Raw genomic sequence first — 20936 nt, 5'->3', positions numbered from 1 at the left:
TGGATATTAATCCAGTGATCTATAAAAAGAAAAATAGATGACATAGCAGTTCTGTTTTTACATGTTTTATACAAAAAGTTCATTTCATACAGTTTTGTTGTTGTACAGATACACAGACAAGACTTTTATAAGGAGTTATTGTTTAAAAAAGTAAATAAATTTAAAAAAAAGAACAGCGAAAGTATAAAGTAAAAAAGACATATATCTCCAAATGATCCTGTGGTGGGGTGTTAAGATTTCCTGTACTTGCTCTGCATCCACACCCGCTGCATTACAACTTTCTTTCCTCGGTTGACTTGTAGTCGTCTGTCCTCCAGATTCTGAATTTCTTCCAGTCCAGCTTTGGAAAATAAATCATGAACCTCCTCTGTAAAAAAATAAAATAATAAAAACACAGGCATTAACCCCCTACCCCTGACTCCAAAAACTCACAATTGTTTAATTATTTGAATTTGTTTTAAAATATAAATAAATAAAAATATAAATATAAATTTTGTTCTTTGTACAACATTGTTCAGTTATATTGTTTTACATTGTGGATTTTAAGTCCCAACATGAAGGTTTAAATGCTGTTTCACAGCTTTCTGCAAATTATCAAGTGTAACATTCTGAAATGTCTGTCTGTATTTCCCAAAAGTCAGGAAACAAGGTGGCAATGCAGTGGTCAAAAACAGCAAGAATCACCTCATGTGTTGATCTTTTGGGTACATTTATTTGCAATCAATAGGTTGACTTATTTCAGCATGAAGCCTTCATCCACACATGTGTGACAGCATTAAGTTATCTTTTTAAAGGATATATCAAATAAAATCACCAATCAGAGACGACAGACAACATATTTTGACATGCCAAAGCAGGAAAAGCACGGTGCAATTAATAACATTAATGATTGTTGAATGCCATTTAGTTTTCATGACTCTGTTATAGTGCATGATTGTTCACCAACTTCAATGGGTATAGTCAACATCACTGCCTCCAGTGGTAGCTACTGCCCTTTCAGCAACTATTTACTGCATGCAGAAAATAAAATGTTGATCTCATAGTGCAGAAATACCTTTTGTGAAAAAATAAACACAGGTTCCATCTCCACGTGTGTAGAAATTCTCTGATAAGCACCGCCCTGATTGTAAAAGATTAAACAATTACATTAAAATATTAAAGAATAAAAACGTTTGTCAAAAATCACATGAGCACACACAGTATACGGTAGACAGAATATACAAGAACTTAGGTTAAGTAGATAAAATAGCTGTACTCATATTTGGAGGCTCACCCTTTTTAAACCGGAGTTGTGAGAAGTCGTATCTGCCATAATCACGGAAGAGGAATGTCCCTCCATGTTTCAGGTATGTAGATAGCCGGTTCACGACTCCTTGCATTCTGTAAATAAAATGTCAGTTAATGGAAAAATAATCTTATATAATAAGATTGCAACTATTGAAGAACCCAGGACAAGATCCACAGTAGGTTTTGAAGAAATATACTCATTGATGCCTCAAAACTTAACAAGCAAAGTATTAAAAGATGAAACCATTTTACATTGATAGTGCTTAGATGCCAGTGTAAGTGCATTTGCTATAACTTTAGCCTAAAAAATGTAATATACATGCTGCTCTTTATGGAAGCCTACAGGGGACTATATTAAAATGATTAATGTATACTTGAAAATGAAAATGTAATTCTACAATAGCATTATAATTTCCACATACATATGTTATTTGAGTAAAAATTAAAATGGAAATGCAATAATCCAATTTGCATTTCAATTTTCACATACTCGTATGGGCGTTCTATGACCATATTAAAATGAAAATGAAGAAGCTGTTTGACATTTAATTTTCAAAGTCGTACCCTGTACTTATCCATAGTCAGTGTATTACCTGCAGTAGATGATGTTTATCTGGAGAAGCAGGCATGAGTACCAGCATGGAAGCTAAGTAATGTACTGCTGTGGACAGGGGCAGCAGCAAAATGTATTTTAGCCACCTAAAAAAAGGCCCACCTAAAAAAAAACAATGTCAGTTTACGTGTACACTAATATTTGCAACACTTTACCTTGCTGTCAGACAGCCCATACCTTCGGCACTACATTTTCTCAACCATAGAACTTCCGTATTCCTACACATGCCACACACTGTATTACGCCACAGATAAGCTGTTTGGGTCAGAAAGTGCTCTTGCGGACTATTGTAGAATTACATTTTCATTTTCAAATTTACATTACCAGTTAATATAGTACCCTTTAGGCTCCCACATATCTTCTTAAATTCTTGTTTAATGTAAAACAAAAATTGAAACATATTGCACTCAATGACAAAATACGGTCTGTATCTAAATTTAGGTTTGGGTTTCGTAATAACATTCAGACAAAGCCTGGGCAAGGTGAAGGTGGGGTGGGAAGGTTACAGAGGTTAGGGAGTGGGGGTCTGGCAGTCTGGCAGGTGATAAATGACATCAGGCTCTCCTATCTTTGTCCTCTAACCTTCACCTACCGCTCCGGATGAATGGAGGACAGCACAAAGACTGCCATAATAACATCCAGGCTCTGAGGAGGAAAGGGAAAGGAGGCCATCTCTTCACAAATGTCATGGACAAATGCATGACATACAGAGTCATCGTAGTCTGGATGGTCCTATGTGAGGAAAATAAATGTTTTATTGTGTCTTAACAAGTGAATATTATTTTCAAATTTCACAGGCATTGAAACAATTATTTTATCTTTTCTGCCTTCCCATCACTTCTCTATATCATGTAGGATGTGTGTCAGCTATTGTACAGGCACTGTGACTTTGACCTTTGCTCTCCTGTTAGTGGTGGCTTATGTTATTTTAAGTCAGATTAAAATGTAAATGTGCAGTATTATTATGAATGCTGCTAAAAATCCAATCAATGTTATTATATAACAGGAAAACATATCTTAAAAGATGTCTAGTATGATGTAATCCCAAAGTGCGCAAGAAAAATGTATGTAATAGTTTTTTCATCAAATATTACAAGGAGTATATTATTTTATGAGTTTAAATTGTCAGTCATGCTTCTTTGTTTACTTTTTCATTTCAACTTTCAAGTTATCTGTCTGACACAATTACTTTCTATAAAATGTTAAGTGCAGCTCAATAAAATAAATAAATACTGTATAGTGTCCAAGTTAATTTTGGGTCAAGTTTACTTGTAAAACAATATTTGACTCCATATTGTGCTGAGACTCCTTTGGTCATTTTATTTAATGCAGTTTGTGTACATGTTTTGATTTCTCGTGCCTGTGTCACATTTGGAAATTTCACAGAGATGGCAGTTAAATTTGAATAGTTTTAACTTGAATCCCTTAGTTATAATAAAAGTTGTCACTCTGACATTTTTGATTTATGTTCTTACTCTAATGAGAAATGGCTTGTTAGATTTCTGTCAGCTTTGGGTTTTCAGCAACAAAACATGGAAAGAAATAGGTCCCATTATTTCAGGATACAACTGCAAACATATTCAGACAGATGAAGATGAGTTTCAATAAGATGAGTTATTTGTCAAGCCTGAAATAAAAAAGAAAATATTAACCCTGATACACTATATACAGTTCATACCAAACAATATTAGAAACACACACCTTAACCAGCTGAATAGCACGCAAGGAGAAGTCACAGCAGTATAAAAATGCACCAGTTTCTCTGTGAAAGAGAGCAGCCAACTTATCAACACTTATCAATCATCATCATCACATATACAGGTAAAAACAAACAGTTTGATGAAGCAACTTTATGGCTACGAAACTTGTTTTACACTCTACACAGAGCGATACTCTGTGCAGCAAATTTCTATCATATACCAAGGAGATAAAATGGAATATAAACTGTGCATATTTTCCCTTCCATTGAACTCTAATTAAGATTATGCACTGAAGCCATCATTATTTTCTTTTCTTGACCTTGCAAAATCTACAAATGTTTGTTTTCTTTGAAACAAGATGGCACAAAAATTTGCAGGAACAGGAAGTGAAAGTGTTAAAGTGCCATTTCGTGGATTTCATCATTTTAAAGTAGAGAGAACATGTCTGCACCTGTCCCTACCACTGCTGGAGGGTTAATCATCCCTACTGGTGACAATGTGAAGTGTACTCCAATACCAGCAAAATGTGCCCTCTTTTCTTCCCCTACCTCTGTTTTTCCTTTGTTACTCAGAAACTGATATTGACAGCTGCTCCAATAATGTAGGAATTAATTACTTCAGGGCCACTTTCCAGAAATCTGTCTAAAGGAGCACTAGAGTATCTTTTTTTTTTTTTTTTTTACAGTATTTTGTAATGACACAGGGATTCATTGAAAGACCACTTTAAAATCCATTCTGACCAACTAGTGCTCTTTAAAGGGATAATATTCACACTGATCAGCATCAGCCATTATAGAAATATATTTTGTAAATTAATTCCCACTGTTAGAGAGATAATTCCACATATATAAAGACTGTAAAAGAAAAGAGTTGCCTACACATGCAAATATGCTTCGTATCTATTTTTGACTTCCTACGTTTGTTGCAGCTTGTATTTCAAATTCAGATACAGGTAAAAAAGGAAAGAACAGTTTATAACCACCAATGTAAAATCTTTTTCAATGTGTTTAAGGTTTTCCACATTGATGAAAACATTTAGTTAGCCATAAGTAAGGATAAGGATGCCAACTGTTTCAACTAACTGAACCACATGGAAGTAGTCTTGTACTATTGTTTGGTTGGTGTATATTTTAATATTACATGAATATTTGCGTATTTATGGTAATTATGCTCCTGTCCTTACAACACCAATATGAAAAGACTGAAATATTTGTGCTAGCTGGAGATGCCCAGTTGGATGATGTTATAGTGTGTGCACAATATACATTTTTAACAAAATAAATAAAAATGTTGTTTCTCTTGGCCAATATTGGGTATATATGAAATGAGGATTGACATATGATACACATTAATGATGTTTAAGTGGTTAGTTAAAATACAAGATATATTAATATCTCAAAATATTTACTCACTTGATGGAGTTAACAATGGGAAATACACTGTTACCAACCCCACATCCAACCTGTGAAGAGAAGTAGTGAAACATGGCAAAGACTTAAAACCTACTACTTTTTTTTATATAATAACTGTGTAATGATCCACACATAACAATCAAAATTATAGCCATAAAATCAATATTAATTATAAATTTAGAAAACCTCCAAGATCCTGAAAGATGCATGCTGTCCAGGAAAAGAAGTCTGTATGGCAGCTTCATTTTTCTCCAGTGCTGCACCTTGACAGGACTCCTGACGATGGGAGGAGTCTGTATTCCTGTGATGGTGTGTGTGGCAGCTGTGTTGTCTGGTTTCTCTGTCGGACCCACTCGGTAGTGGATATTCTGCCTGCTGATCACCCGGACACCTGTTTGTAGCTTGGCTTTTTGCATCCGAAGGAAGCAGTTCTGGGAATTCTAAAAACAACCACTTACGATCTTTGAAGAATTTATCCTGGTGCATCTCATAAAACTTGTCCCAATATTGGCAAGCTTCTGTGTCAAATTTACCTGTGTGGCAGAGATTTAAGAATATTTTTACAAAGCTATATTTGCCATGTAACCCCAAACAAATCTAATTTGGAAAAATAGTTTTGAGGGAACACATTCTTGCCTTGTTCCTTTAAAGGAATTTGTACACTGGAGTTTTCTTCTGCTTTCTGCCGTGCGTTTTCCTTGTCTTCTTCTGTCCACTGCACATGATCCCTAAAATATTAATCATTACAAAAGCAGCTGCTGATACATCGGGTCAACTATGACTCACAAACTGCCCAGTGGGTGAATGTTCTCATTTGCTCCCATACCAAATACCTTTTAATACATCTTAATATAATAAAAATAAGTTTCATGTATTGAATAAAAGAAAATATACTAATATTTCCAATTTCAGATCAGGAAAGTGTCTTGGACAGGTGTTGAGCTACCATGAGTCAACTACATGACTAACCACATGTTGTGCTTAAAGATGTCATCATGATTGGTCAGAATCCTTGAACCCAGCGGAGCTGCAGGTCTTCCTCCAGTACTCTTTAGTCTCGTCAACAATCTGCTTAAAACTTCAGCCAGTGTGGCCACAGAGAGGCTCCGCAGTTTATGCATTTACTCTGTAAAAGTGCATGAAGAGTGTAATTCATTTCAAATACACTTACAAACTCACTGATTCTCGGCAAACAAGTATTTTGTTAGCATTTAACAAGTACACCACCCATAGTACTTTGACATTTATTCTATTAGTCTATTAGTCATGGGAGCTGTTAAATGTTTTAAAAAATGTTTTGCTGCTGCACATCATCATCATCTTATTTTCTCTCTCTGACTTGCATTTTACAAACTTACCACTGGTAATGTGTCAGTAGATATAAAGGTACCCAAATCAAAGCAAATTTAATTTTATATTTCTTTTCCCCATGAACAGTGACCTAAAAAGTCACTCTTAAAAAATATATAGTTTAAGAATCTTTTCTTAATCTATTTGTTTTGATAAGATCGATAATATATTGAATATATTGATTTTTAACAAGCAGGTTTTTATTCTGGCAAGAATGACACAAAGAGAATAAACTAAGATACAGCTGACTGTGAATTGGATATGTGAAATGTTTTCAGAAATGCTTTATTTTACAGGTCCCTTAATCTTATTTTAGTAATTTGTAGGTATTTCACAGTTAAATTTTTACAAAGAGGGTGGTGCAATTTCATGCAAATTATAAGAAAAAAATAGAAAAAAGTGTTAAGTTGGTTTAGTTTAGAGTGGTGGTACCCACCCATTAAATGTAGGTTCATATGTGGTTCTTTTTTCTTCTTTAACTGACACTGACATACTTAATTTTCAGTGTGTCAAACTATATATTATATTTTAGAATATTAGGTTTTTTCCATAATTTCCTAAAAGTAGCTGCTTTGAAGCTGTTAATTCTTAGGACATTTCTTTGAAATGGTAAGCATAGAGTTTTTAAGAAAAAGCTGACAACTTTTAAGAAACCAATGTGTAGTTTGACCTCACAATCAACATCTCTGACTTTTCTCAGCAAATCAAATAAAATGAACTGAAGCAAAAATAAAATGATTACTCCAGTCTGAATTTTTGGCTAACTGGTTGTCGGTTTGTGTCTTGTTTGTCTCTTGAGCTGGGCTTCAACTTCAACTAAAAGCTTTCCCTACCAGTTGGTAGCGGTCATGCACCATCTCGTTGTTTGCCAACCGCCAAAAAAAACATCACGAAGAAGAAGAGGAAGAAGACGGAAAAAGAATGCCAAGAAGAAGACGCTACAAAACTACAAAAATGGCGCAGGACAGGACAGCTAACGGTAGCAACTAGCGTTAACTGACGCCACACCGGTTAAAATGCGCCGTAATTGTACACCGAATTTTTAAACTACTGACTACACTTAATTTCCACACCTCCGGACAACTCCTAAGTTCAACCAGCCCTTACAAAGTGGACTAGGTACGACTTTTGAATGAGGTTGACCAGATATCCAGGCTCACTAGCTCAGCAACGCTAACTTTAGATAGCTGTGAACTTCTAGCTGGAACCGGGGTCTCAGGAATATGCAGCGTAGTGAACGGTTGTAAAGTTATCGTACTGAAAAACCAAACCGTCCTCACCTGCTGTAGCTGTGGTCTAGTGTTAGGGTCACCTCAGGTAGTTGTCGGCTCTTGACATGCTACCAGTCTTCTTGTAGAAACAAGTGCCGCCTGCTGATGGCGCCCTACCGGAGAAAAAGGAGCGTTAACGCCGCTCAGGTGTTGAGCTGGAGGAGCAGGGGTATCGGTGCTGGGACTCTCATCAGGCACAATATGAAGGTCCTTAGAAGTATCATCCTCCAGGTAATGGAAAACACTATACATTTAGCATGAAATATATACTGTAGCTAACTGGTTCAGCTAATATATATATAATCTTCTTACTTCTTACTGTTATATTGTAGGACAACAGGAATTATATTAAAGTGTGGAGCAAGACCTCAAAATCCACAATAATGTATGAGGATGGTAAAATCTACTTTGAAAATTACCAGAGCTGCTACAGCTGGTGAGTGTGAATAATTAACTTGCAGTGATTTTCAGTCTTCAGTAAACATACAGTACAAAATAATACATTAGAGCCAGGGTCGGCCCTGACTATGTTGGTGCCCAGGTGAGATTTTACATTGGAGTCCCCCAAAAAAGAGCACCAATGGTACTTTCAGCCCAGACTTCCAGTTCTCCCATTCCTCCAGACAAAAAGGCAAATGGGGGTCAAAGTGTATTCAAGAGTGTTTGGTGGTATTGCCGGAGGTAGAACATGATAAGGCTTTGAAAAACAAACCTGATGAAAACCCATGCAAGTCAATGGGGAAAAAAGAGAGGAAAAATGTTAAGAAGAGAGAACAAGTGTGTATTTCCAAAAGCTGTGCATAAGTGCACACTATGTGGCCTATGCTACGAGCCGCCCCTGATCAGAGCTACAGATAAACAACGACATCATTCAAATTGGCTTACATACTGTAAGTCTCATATTTAAGTCAAAAAATGCCCACTAGTTTTATTCATATCTAAATAAATCAAAATCAGATAATCATCATACACCCTTTGTGAGATGCAGCTCATAAACATATAATAAAACTATATCAAAAAAATTACCCATTTACCAAATTACAATTAGCAGTGAGATTAGAGTAAATTGTAAACAGAATCATATATCATGACGTTTACAGGGTAAATGGACATTGCATTCAGATTCACTGGAGGTACTGAATATGTTTAGTGACATATACTGTCATTTGTAAAATTGTAAGAGATAATAATTTTTTGTTTTTCACATTAATGGGATGAATCCAGGTATAAGTTATTTTACTAGATTTATTTCTCTTTCTTAGTGCTAATGGAAGCAGATGAGTTACAGCAGATTTCTAGTTTTGGAGAAAATTGAGACTTTAATCGTACTAAAGTGGCTGCAACTAAATATCAGGTTGTTTATTTTGAATGCTGCTCATATCTATAACACTATGCTTACTAACGCTGGCAACAGAAGAAAAGTTTAATACTCTGATAAACAATATGTTCATGTTTCAGTGTTCAGTCTGAGCCTCAACTTCTGTACAAATTGCCTAAGCGATCTAAACTGGAGAAATTTGAAGATGCCTTGCTGTGTCAGAGCCCACTTGTAAGTGAAGTTTTTTGACTGTTTTTTCACTGAACTTGAAATGAACTGATTTTGGCAAATGAGTGTCAGAGTATTGTTTAATTTGATCTTTAATTATTGACAGGACAAAACATTAGCCTCTCCTTCTGATCATAAACCCAGCCTCTTGGCTTTGACAGCCAATAACTGGCTTTACCGCCTGTCAGCCAAAACAGGAGAAGAGCTGGAGCGAGTTTTCCTCTCTTCAAACCATAAGTTCAGGTATTTTCAAGGCTCCAAGTTCTTTGAGTGGAAATTAATACATTTATTTTCAGTTGTAGTTAATTTAAAAACCTTTTAACCTTACTGTGTGTTGAAATTCTTTCTAGGTATCTTGGCTGGGATGTTTCTCAAGAGATGTTTTATGTTAAATCTGTTCAAAAGAAAGAAACACCCTCAGCACGACAGGTGAGATTAATCTATTTTAATGGGATTTGTACCTTTATTAAAGTGTGACATGACAGTGTATAAGCCCCTGATCTCACTGTTCATGATATTTCTTCGGTTCTTGGATTTTGAGAGGCTTATTTGCACAAATTAAGTCAAATAAATGTGAAATATTGCAATGACTTTGCCAAGGAATTTAAACATCATTTTAGTCTAGATTTGAGACTAATGATTATTTTCATAATCAATTAATGTAGACTATTTTTTGTTGGTCTATTAATAGTTTAGTCTAATGCAAGAAATGCAAGAAAATTATCACCACAAAATTATCAGAGCTCAAGGTGATGTCTTCTAATTGCTTGTTTTGTATGAACAACAGCCCTGAATCCAGAAATATTCAATATACAAAGATACAAAACTGAAAATGCACTGGATCCTCACATTTGAGAAGCTGGAACTTGGCATCTTTTCTTGATAAATTACTTTAGTTTAATTATCAAAATTGTTGTTAAATTCTCTGCAAATGAACTGATGGAGTAACTGAGTATTCATTTTATGACTAGTCCTCGGTAAATGATCTGTAATGCGGTGAAGAGAAGACTGAATTTTACATCTTTTTAAAAATTTTACAGGCAGGTATCACTGAAAATACAGTGATGCACCTGGCCATCTTTCATGTTTTCCCCTTGCAAATTGTGGGCATTATGGAGATCAACAAAAAGGTATTCAGATTTTTTGTAGTTTGTAACATTTTTCTTGTAGGAGTGACATGTCACTATTAAGATGTTCCTCTTAATCTCTCAGGTATTTGGGAATAGTGTCACCGATGTTGTTCTGTCTCAAGGTGTTCTTGCTGTGTCCTACAGCACCAAGTCAGTGAAGCTCTACAGCTTTGAGCACATTGTGCAAAAGGTGGGTATTTTTTTTTATTCTACACAATATTGAGCAAGCCGAATATTTTGTTTAATACATTCTTTTAAAATTTTCATTAGAAGTACATTTGTGAATATTTACTCATCCGGTGTAAACCAGTTTATTATCCTTCTGGTTGCTAACATCTGTTTATTTCATGAGTATTTTCAAGATCCCTTTCTTTGTTTTCAGTACATGGCAGAGAAGTTAACTCTTGGAAAGCAGAGTTCACAACTTGGAGGCAAAACAGTGGGAGATGTTCCGTTTGGTATCCCAGTAAACATCCAGATCACAGGTGGGTCACTATATGAAGTCTAGACTGGTGGCATCTTTTTGTGTGAAAGATGTTATTAGACCTACTTGGCCACAGTGAGCAGGAATGTTTTTCCTTACAACCTAAGCATGATGTTTCTTTATTAATCTCATGACACAGATTGCCCTCCAGTACTTTTCGAGGTGTCCTGCTCTAATAACGGTGTCCAGATTGGAGGCTACCCATGGCACTACATCCACACACCGCCACAAAAATGTCACAAGGGGACTCACCACATCTGTTCACTCAAGGACAGCACTATGGTATATTTAAGAACTCTTTTTTCAACCATACACTATAACATTAAATTTCAATAACAGTGGTAATTTGAGTATAAAATATAGAATGTTTTTGGATGTAGTAGGTAATCCCAATCCTGTTGTATGGTAGACTTTACTGCTGGCAAGTTGGTCTGAAAGAGCCTTTCTGACAGTCAGCTTCATTCAGCTGCTGGACAGAGCAGAACAGAACCAAACCTGTTAACACCATTCAAAACAACACAAAATGGTCCCACTACTGTGTATTTTTTGTAGATAATTCCAGATATATATTTTTTTGACAACGCTGCTCACATTTTTTTCTGTCTTGAGAGAATCATCAGTAACTAAGCTAATGCAGTTCTCAAAACACAAGAAACCACAGTTCTGTTTGCTTTGATCAATGTGATGTACCTGCAACATTGGTGGTATGCTACTTACTGCATAAGCTTATATTAAAAAAAAAACACATTTGTGGTATTTTTAACTTTATTAAACTGGTACCCCACACAAAATTTGTCCAGGTATTAAAAAGCATATCACACACCTTGAAGATGAAGCTGCACCAAAAGCACTGTGTTTTACTACCACCTTTTAAGTCTAGAGTGGTTGCGCTGAGCTCATACAATAGATTTTGGGTGGAATATCACTTTAATAAATCAAGTGTTTTTTTACTCAACTTCTCCACATTGGTTTTTGCACAAGTTGTTGGTGCTCTAAAATTCACAATTACATCAGTTACATCACAGATGTGGGACTGTAGAAAGAGTTATGTGCTCGTGGTACTGTGTGCAGTTTGCCATTCAATAAATACCTTTTTGTATTTTACTAAATTAGGCATCAAATGGAATACAGAATATGAACTGCTGCTCTCTAGAGAGTGATGGGATTTTCTTCCACCCTGATGACTCAGGAAGAATTATTCATGTTGGGCCGACCACCATAAAGTGAGTGCTACATTCAACTTCTACATGACAAAATGAACACTGAGTAAGGCATCAAAAGTAAACTTTCCCTGGTGTGGAGGCAAATATGCCAAAACAAAGGAAATCCAAAGACATTCCTAACGGTTTTTGCCTTAACCTTTGCCCCTAAAATCCACATCATCATGTTCAGTGTACATATCATTTTTTCTTTTGGATTATTTTATTGAGGAAATGTTTTTGTTTTTCTCCAAGTGTCTTAAAAATCCTCGGTGAGCTGAACAGTGGTTTGCCATCAAAGATAGCTGAAGATTTCTCTATGACAACCCATCGAAACAATAATGTAAGTTTAATGCTTATTTACTTAATAGACTGACCATGGTAACCCACAATACTGTACCTGTGTTTCCATAATCTCAGAGAATTTCATGTTTCTGCTTTCTGTCTACTGCAGTCTACCTCACAAGTCACTGTCACCTCATCAGGCCGCACGGTGAAGAGAAGATTTCAGCAGCTGGATGATGACCCCGATCAAGAGGTACTTAAACACTTAAGCTGTCATCATTATTCAAGTATCTCTGCAAAGAAAATTGTACTGTGCAGAGGTCAAGCAAATTAAAGTACATAGCATACATGGAATCTACATTGTATTTGGAAGCCAGAACACAAAACATGCCTTGCATATTGGTGAAATATAAAATTCCTCAAAAATCTGCAAGTGACATCTGAGATATCACAACACAACACAGGATGCAGTAAGTATCACAACTTGGTAGAAAGCAAGGGCTTAGAATAAAGGGTAAGTAGTGCACATGTTATTCCATGAGCTGACATTTTGGCAAAGTTATACCTTCTTAAGACTTTCAATGTAATTAAGAAAATCTTATAAATAGCTTTCGGAGCAACCAGGAGCCAGATGTATAAAGCTCTGTGTTATGCACAAACAGAAATATGCATACGCATTATTTTCAAGAGATTTATAAAGCTGTGTATGCATAGCAGGGGTATGCCATATCATATTATTCATGACCGACTCCACAGTGGAGGAGTTAAAAAGGGGAGCGACTTCAGTAGTGTGGAAGTGGTTTGGTTACAAAAGATCAGATGTACAACCAACCACAGTAATATGTAAGAAGTGCAAGAAAATGTAACAACCACATCACCATATCAAGCAGAAGCACCTGGTTGAGTATGAGGAGAGCCAAAAATCCTGTGAGGAGTATTTTGTTGTATCGTCAAGGATATCATTATCGCAGAAATACCCTTTAAATATCGTGATATTATTTTAGGGCCATATCAACCTCCCCTAATACACGGTTCTGTAGGCACACATGCATGAACCTCATTTCCACTCCCACAGACAGCCATAAACGGCTGTAGAAACACCCTTAATAATATGTTTGCAAACCAGTACTTGTGGCTGCTCCACCACTTGTTAGAGATGTTTATGAGAACAGCAAAGAAGTGCAGATTTACAGCTGTCATTATGAATGACCATTACACACAGCTGTGGCTATTTATATCAACCTGCATCATAAATGCATCACATGTACCTGTGAACCAGAATCACCAGTGATATCTAAATCCTCATTATAAAAGAGCAGAAAGATAATCAGTGATTTCAAGACTTCAAAGACTTGTCTTGCCTCAAATTGATCACACAAAAGTTTGCATCTGATGGGCATTTTACAAATCATTCTGTTAAAGTCATATGATTAGTTGAGTTGTATATTAAGGCTTTATACTTTATTTTTCAACTCCACCTCATTGTGTTACCCTTGGATTGCTCTTCTAAATAATGCATACACATGATCTGAAGATTGTATGAATTATGCACCTTCTCACCACGCATTGAGTTTTTATACATAACAGTTTACAGTATATGTGGGAAATGGTTTATGCATGATTTTGTGTACAAGGATTGTTTGTACATCTGGCCCCAGATGTACTGTACGTAATCTCCAAATTGAACCTACATCCTACCGTCAACATACTACCCTACATCTTACCTTCAAACTTGATCAAAACCAAACCAGTGGTGCCTAATGTACCACCCGCGATATCTCTTAACAGATAAAAATACAGTTGAGTAATAATGGTTCAGAATCAATGAGACATTTGGGAAAGTCAGCCATTATTGTTGGGTTTCAAACATATCAGAGCTTCCTTCATCAGATCACTGAAGGAATATTATTTTCAACATTTATTTATGCTTTTCTGATAACTACCTCTTCCTCTGGCCACATCATTGTTGGCTGATGTCAGAAGTGCACTCTGTTGCACCTGTAATCATTTCCAACACTGAAGTCACAGTACTGACAACACCCCTACTATACTTCAACATTTGTGCTGCAAGTTTCAACGCTGCTGTGAAGCTGCCCTTCAATAAGAACGCTGATAAAGCTCAGGATACAGGGCATATGTAAGTAACGTTCAGTTAGCGTAGACAGTAGCGATATACGATAAAGAACTGTGCACAGCCTCTGTGATGACAGAGATTCACAGTATTGACCCTTTAATTTTGCAGACTTTCCGTATGGTGGAATATGAGGATGAGCTGGACCTTTTGGCAGTGGTGGTAACGAACGGTGAAGAAGGAGAGGGAAGAGCTCACATCCGTCTCCATGACAACCAGAGTGGGCAGTTACTGCGGACGGTTGATCTGGTTGAACCGTGGGATGAGGTGAGTAACGTGACATGACCAGACTAACGTTAGACTGAAGTGTCTGTGTTTATGGATTCATTTGTGCTCTTATCTTGTGTTTCAGACTTATCGACATGAGCTTTTCTTTGACAAAGACACAATCGTTCATATTGAACAAAAGAACACCAACTTCTGCTGCCATGTTTACAAATTGAAAGCTGCCACAATATAGTGGTGCAAAGGTGAATCAAAGCTGCTGTAATGCATTTAACTTTAAAATGTTGCAAATATTGTTTCAAACTTATATTTTTGTATAGTTGTTCTGTTAAACTCATAATGCTGTTTTTCACATCTGGATAATTGTTTCTTTTTTGCATAAATTACACTTGATAATCAAGTTGCTACATTAAGTCTCTGTGCTGTATTGCAAACTGTTAACCATGTTCTGTCTGCCACCTGTGAACATACAGGATTTTTATAGTGTCTCTAAAAATAAAGTGTTATATTTTTCCCAGTAACTTTGTGTGTCTGTCTTTCCATCATAGCCATCCAGATATTAAGATATGTAGTAGTTGTTATATGCTTCTCTGTATTATGTAATATTGCTATATATTTTTTTGAAATTTTAGCTTGTGTACCAAGCTACAGTTGTACCCACATGCTGTAGTTTGATAAAGGTCCTGAAAACAAATTCTATCAATCAGCATCTTACTCTTAAGGGATGGGGTCCTACATAAAACCACAATTTTCAACCGAATTTGGAGCAGTTATGTGACAATTTAGTAATATTTCAATTATAACTTGATGACAGTTGTGTGGTTGTTTGCTTATGTTGCCAGGCAACTGTTGATCTGTGTGTGTGAGTGAGAGAGAGACAGAGAGAGAGAGAGAGAGAGAGAGATATGTGTAGGGTTATTAAGTGTTGGTTGTGTGTGGTAGGAGGATGGTTGCCATGCAGCCATATTCTGCTGAAGTCCGCACAGCTTGTGTGATGATGTGATTATTTGTAAGGAGGATTTGCATTTTGCTTAAGAAATTAGCTGTTTGTTTTGGTGATAACTCACTCCCTCCGTGCTGTTTGTTCGTTACATTGGCTGGATTAAGGTAGCGTCTTATTTTTGTTTCAGAGCAGGAATTGTCATAGATAACGTTTGCAGTACTAAAGGAGAGGACACAATAAGTTGGGCTGGCAGTTTGCTTTTTTCCCGACGAGGGAAGGGGGGTCTAAGGGCGTAAGAAGTTTATGAGTCACGGTTCGCTATTAAATGTAATGGTTGGAAAAGGTCAGCCTTTACTTTTTATTTTCTCCAATACTACCCACCTTTTGTATGGATATAATAAAATATGGTGGAGGGAGAGTCATGTATTTTCCCCCAGTCACTCAGGAAGGCTCAAGGAAAAATATCTCCGGGGAGAGTCAAGATATAAAACAAAAAAAGTCACACCCAAGCCACCCCTCTGATAAATAACGAACAGGCACTAACTGGCCCCCTGCCTCAACAACAATGCGTACATGCAGATAACAAATGGAGGCAGTGTCATGTGTCACGTGTTTTATTATCTGGAGATTCCTGATAAATGTGGGATTCTTGTGTCCTCATGCAAGTAGGCTTTAGTGTTTGTTTTGATGAGTGAAAAGTGTTAAAATGAACAGGAGAGGCAATGATCTTCTGTTGCAAGCTGCAGTTTGCATGTTGCAAATTTGGTGAAAGTTTTTGACTGATGAACTAATACTTAATGATTATCACCTAAAACTTGAAACTTAGAAGCTGAATACCCGAGATTGACACAAAGTTTTCAGGGGTTTTGTGTGAATTTGGGCACCCTGACAGGTTTTGCGTCTCCTGTTTTAATATTTTCCTCCATTTTGTGACTTTAATATTAAATAAGTGATATTAATACATAGTATTAAAAGGCACCTGAGCTGCCCAGCCTGATTCACTTACTGCACACCTGCAGCTCAAACTGTGAATGACTTTACAGAGAGGAAAACAACACATGGTTTTTATACACGTCAGAGGATGACACAGCACAAACCAGGAGAAAATTATACTATTTAAAAAAAGTCTTCTGTAACAACGAAAGTTACAAAACGTCTTTCCTCCAAACATTTGCACAGCACAGGGTCATGTGACCGTGGTCCGTCCTCCACAGCCACCACTTGAAGTTGTTGAGAGGACAGCTGCTACAGTCAAGTCGCGCCGTCTTGCTGCTGACGCTGATGGCGATGGAGAGTTTAAAACAGTTCCTGATCGTCCTGTCTGCTGCCGCCGCCGTCGGGTTTGTCGCCATAATATTCGTGCTGAGATGGGTCCTCCACTATAAAGAAGGTTTAGCCTGGGATGGAGGACCGGCCGAGTTCAACTGGCATCCGGTGTTGATAGTCACTGGGTTTATTTTCCTGCAGGGCATAGGTGAGAGGAGTTTTTGGGTTTTTCTTATGAAATATGGTGTTCAGACGGCAGGCTGTCTGGGAGTATGTTTGGAAGGAATGTAAACAACTAAAGGAAAACATTGCTCAAGGCCCATTCACACAAGGCGTTCAAGGATCTTGAGGTGGGAGGTTACTGCTGAGAAGTGTGCGTAAGAGACACAGTCACCGAAACTGGGCACTAAAATATCAAGTTTCCACTTGTGTATTGTACATCTGTGACAAAATATTACCAGGTGTTATGCAGTGTTTTGAAACTTCTTCATTGTATAACTGTTATGAAAAGTGAGTTTGAGTTGGTTATGAGTTGGTCTGATATGGCTTGCACACACAGGCTACCTAAGCATATTTCTTTCAGTAACTTAATTCATGACATATAGGTCTCTCATAGTTTTACGACTTCATAGTATTTTTTTTTATCATGACAATAGCAGTGCATTTATTTAAATTGAGTTTTAATATCCACCACATCTATCATAGCCTATCAAACTTAAAGATCCCCTCCAGACATGTTTTAAGATGTCTACAAAAGACTCGACTTTAAATGATAATATATGTCAGATATGGTTTTTCCACAGAAAAAAGTTCAATTATCTTGCTTAAGTCTTTAAAAATGACATCTCAAAAGTTTAACTGCTGGAAACAAGATGTCTCCCACTTCACAGAAAAGTCCATCATCAGTGTTTATGTGCTGGAGACTTCAGCTTTCCACATCACACTTGTGCATACCGGACGAGGATTAGCTTCGACCTAGTTGTGATGTCACAAATCATAGGTCATAGCTCATAGGCGGATGAATGTGAAAACAGCCTTTTAGTGTCAAACTCTGCACATACATCATTCTGCACAGTGAAGCTCAAACATCCAACTGAAAAAACAAGAGGAAAAACACATTTTTGAGTGGAGGAGGACTTTAAATATGTGCATGTCATGCATAAAAGTAATATAATGGCAGATGAACCTACTTTCAAAGGAGGAAATGAGTTTGTTTTGCCAATTGTGTATCATGGTTACATCAAGAATTGGTTGAATGACTGAGTGAATTATCCTCTCTCTCTCTCTCTCTCTCTCTCTCAGCCATCATTGTCTACAGACTCCCATGGACCTGGCAGTGCAGCAAACTAATGATGAAGTTCATCCACGCAGGCCTGAACTTACTGGCGTTCATTTTTGCTGTTATATCTATGGTGGCGGTTTTTGACTTCCACAATACTGCCAAAATCCCCAACATGTACAGCCTGCACAGCTGGCTGGGCCTGACGGCTGTGATACTGTACTGTCTGCAGGTAAATCAACTCTATTTTTTCAACTTTTTTTATAGTAATGACTAATAAATAGAGACTTATTTGAGATCCTGTACTGATGATGCTACTGGTAATAAATAGTGTGACTTTAAAGCAGTGGTGAAGAAGTATTCAGATCCTTTACTTTAGTAAAGGTTCCAATACAGTAATGTAAAAACACTCATTTACAAGTAAAAGTCCTGCATGAAAAATCCTACTTGACAAAAGTACATAAGTATTAGAAGTAAAATGTAGTTAAAGTATTGCAGTAAAAGTAGTGGTTTGGTCCCTCTGACTGATATATTATTATGTATGATGTCATTAGATTATTAATAGTGAAGCATTGGGCCTGTTCAAAGGGTCACCAGATAAATCTGAGGGATCATTAGATGATTAATGGCAGAGGAAAGAAGAAAAAACAAAGTTCTGATACACAAATCTGTTTTCAGTTTTTGGACTTTTTCTCTAATCTTTGATTTGTGGTGAAATATTGGATCATTTGAACATTTATTGAAAGGAAACCATGTGAGAAGTTCAGAGGGAAAAATCACCATTTGGTGGAGCTGTTAACAACTCATAGACATCTAGATATCTGTTGTATTTTAAAAGCTTGTTATATTATCCATTGTGTCAAATCTTTATCTGAAAAGTAACTAAAGTTGTCAAATAAATGTAGTGGAGTAGAAAGTACAATATTTCCCTCTGAAATGTAGTGGAGTGGAAGTGTAAAGTAGCTTCAAATGGAAATACTCAAGTAAAGTACAAGTACTTCAAAATTGTACTTAAGTACACTACTTGAGTAAATGTACTTTACTTGGTTTCTTTCCACCACTGATTTAAGGTCTCATACAGTGTTTTGACATTGTGCACCATTAGCTTTATTGTTACAGTGTGTTCAAACCACTACTTTTCCCACCTTGTGTCTTTTATGGAGTTATATACTGGTGCAACACAATAGGTATAGAGAAGGACGGTATGTTTACTGTAACTCACAGAGATTCTCTTAGATTAGAGAACTCCAGAAAACAAGAACTTCTTTCTCTACTGGTTTTTTCTAAAATGTTTAGTCATTGTGAACAACAGTCTCGATTGGTACTTTATCTGACAAGTGAATGTTTTTTTTTTTGCTCCTTCAACGAGCAGCTTGTTTTAGGAGTTGGCATGTACTTGATACCGATTACACCTGTATCCTGGAGAGCAGCGTTTATGCCCATCCATGTCTACAGCGGTCTTTTACTCTTTGGCAGTGTTATAGCTGTGGCACTCATGGGCATCACAGAGAAACTAATTTTTGGCTTGTAAGTATTAAAAAAAAAAGAAATGAAGACTTAGAACAGTTTATAGAAATGTACAAACTGCACATAAAATGTGAATCTGTTATTTAACAGTAAGTATAACTTTCTTTTTTGTGCTTAATCACTAAGGGACAATCCAAAGTATAAGGACTCTCCACCTGAGGCAATTTTTGTAAACGTTCTGGGAGTCCTCTTAGTGGTTTTCGGAGCTCTGATCCTCTGGATTGCCACTCGAACATCTTGGAAACGCCCCAGTGACCAGATCCTGCATACTTTGCATACCAATGGGGGAAGTGAGGACAACACCAAAGTGGGTCCAGCCCTGTCTCAACTGTCTGATGAAGCTGATGCTGAGGCCTGCGGGGATGTTAGGAGGAGGAATAACAAGTCTGATGATCAGGGTAACTGAGTGCAAAATAACTGTGTAAGTGTCGAATGTATGGGTGACCACACTGGTCAGAGAAAGTTTAAAGAAAGAAATGTAATCATGCTGATCTTTCCATACAAAACTTTCTGCACCTTAAAAATGTTTTTATATGTTTGCATTTTTGAGCTTGGTTTTGTTTCCTGCAACATCTATTGTTGTAAGCAAGTATAAATAATGGTTGGCTACTCTAACAGGATTGTGATGATGATGTGGGAATTTACTTTATTGACATACACTGTACAAATAATCCTGACTTTTTATATATAGTCCTGCTATGCTGATATCTGGGTTTTTTTACGTTTTACATAAATGTCTTTTGAATATTTAGAGAAATATTAATGCTCTATAATAATTATTGACTGCAGAGAAGGAAAATATTAATACAATAGGACACAGTCAATGTTATGTGCACTAATTTGTGATTGTTATAGAGTTACTGCATTAAGACTCTGTACCTGATGAAGAGCCAATTTGGGCTCGAAATGTTGTACTCTTTCTAGATGTAATAAAGACGATTATTTTAAAGTGAGCATTGAGTTCTTGGGAAGTAGAGTGATTACATTAATGGACAGGTTCACAATTTTTTAAGACTGTCTCAGAACAACAAGCAGGTGCCTGGGTGAACATTGAAAGAGGGTTTCCTTGCTGTAATCATTCCTCCTGTTCATAGTGGCCATTAGAAGATCTCTTCATAATGCACTTACAGTGTAAGTGATGGGGGCCAGAATCCACAAGCCCCCTTCTGTGCAAAAATATTTATAAGTTTATCTCAAGGTAATATAATGCTTTGTCCAAATTAGTCAAATTAAGCAGATATCTTTCAATATTAGTCTTTTTAGTGCCAAAGTCCTCAACTGCTAACTC

General features: G+C 36.7%; 3 protein-coding genes across 5 annotated transcripts; 2 read left to right on the top strand and 1 right to left on the bottom strand.

Annotated features, from left to right (window-relative positions):
* Positions 1-49: 49 nt before the first annotated feature.
* On the bottom strand, positions 50-7731 carry mettl8 (methyltransferase 8, methylcytidine). 2 transcript variants are annotated; one of them, XM_044365109.1, is made up of 10 exons: positions 7643-7731; positions 5982-6138; positions 5649-5740; positions 5199-5545; positions 5013-5062; positions 3602-3662; positions 2493-2632; positions 1274-1380; positions 1055-1120; positions 50-367 (listed from the first exon to the last, which is right to left on the bottom strand). In XM_044365109.1, the coding sequence occupies exons 2-10, from the start codon at positions 6131-6133 to the stop codon at positions 231-233; spliced, it is 1152 nt and encodes a 383-aa protein (XP_044221044.1). In that variant the 5' UTR covers positions 6134-6138; positions 7643-7731; the 3' UTR covers positions 50-230. The 2 variants fall into 2 exon arrangements, with proteins under 2 accessions (XP_044221044.1, XP_044221046.1); XM_044365111.1 differs by having other exon boundaries at positions 5199-5452.
* dcaf17 (ddb1 and cul4 associated factor 17) lies at positions 7293-15154 on the top strand. Its single transcript, XM_044365104.1, has 15 exons — positions 7293-7481; positions 7720-7864; positions 7966-8069; positions 9092-9182; positions 9286-9422; positions 9530-9608; positions 10220-10309; positions 10392-10499; positions 10692-10794; positions 10933-11075; positions 11907-12016; positions 12248-12335; positions 12447-12530; positions 14520-14675; positions 14761-15154. The coding sequence occupies exons 2-15, from the start codon at positions 7739-7741 to the stop codon at positions 14866-14868; spliced, it is 1527 nt and encodes a 508-aa protein (XP_044221039.1). The 5' UTR covers positions 7293-7481; positions 7720-7738; the 3' UTR covers positions 14869-15154.
* A 1007-nt stretch (positions 15155-16161) lies between these two features.
* LOC122992869 (plasma membrane ascorbate-dependent reductase CYBRD1) lies at positions 16162-20597 on the top strand. Of its 2 annotated transcripts, none has more exons than XM_044366869.1 (4): positions 16162-16241; positions 18145-18353; positions 19494-19648; positions 19775-20597. In XM_044366869.1, exons 1-4 carry the CDS (start codon positions 16163-16165, stop codon positions 20052-20054), a joined length of 723 nt encoding a protein of 240 aa, XP_044222804.1. In that variant the 5' UTR covers position 16162; the 3' UTR covers positions 20055-20597. The 2 variants fall into 2 exon arrangements, with proteins under 2 accessions (XP_044222804.1, XP_044222803.1); XM_044366868.1 differs by lacking the exon at positions 16162-16241 and adding an exon at positions 16731-17050.
* Positions 20598-20936: the final 339 nt, after the last annotated feature.

Source organism: Thunnus albacares, chromosome 11 (assembly GCF_914725855.1).
Source record: "Thunnus albacares chromosome 11, fThuAlb1.1, whole genome shotgun sequence".
Taxonomy (NCBI): Eukaryota; Metazoa; Chordata; class Actinopteri; order Scombriformes; family Scombridae; genus Thunnus; species Thunnus albacares.
Note: the sequence above shows the minus strand (reverse complement) of the source record. Positions and strands in the feature narration are given on the sequence as shown.

Coding starts and splice junctions, on each gene's coding strand:
- LOC122992869 (XM_044366868.1), top strand. CDS start 16,858: ATGGCGATGGAGAGTTTAAAACAGTTCCTGATCGTCCTGTCTGCTGCC. Junction 18,354..19,493: donor TGATACTGTACTGTCTGCAG/GTAAATCAACTC, acceptor TTCAACGAGCAG/CTTGTTTTAGGAGTTGGCAT. Junction 19,649..19,774: donor GAGAAACTAATTTTTGGCTT/GTAAGTATTAAA, acceptor TTAATCACTAAG/GGACAATCCAAAGTATAAGG.
- mettl8 (XM_044365109.1), bottom strand. CDS start 6,133: ATGCATAAACTGCGGAGCCTCTCTGTGGCCACACTGGCTGAAGTTTTA. Junction 5,063..5,198: donor CATCTTTCAGGATCTTGGAG/GTTTTCTAAATT, acceptor TTCTCTTCACAG/GTTGGATGTGGGGTTGGTAA. Junction 1,381..2,492: donor TCCTCCATTCATCCGGAGCG/GTAGGTGAAGGT, acceptor TTTTATTTACAG/AATGCAAGGAGTCGTGAACC.
- dcaf17 (XM_044365104.1), top strand. CDS start 7,739: ATGGCGCCCTACCGGAGAAAAAGGAGCGTTAACGCCGCTCAGGTGTTG. Junction 10,310..10,391: donor TTATGGAGATCAACAAAAAG/GTATTCAGATTT, acceptor TTAATCTCTCAG/GTATTTGGGAATAGTGTCAC. Junction 14,676..14,760: donor TGGTTGAACCGTGGGATGAG/GTGAGTAACGTG, acceptor CTTGTGTTTCAG/ACTTATCGACATGAGCTTTT.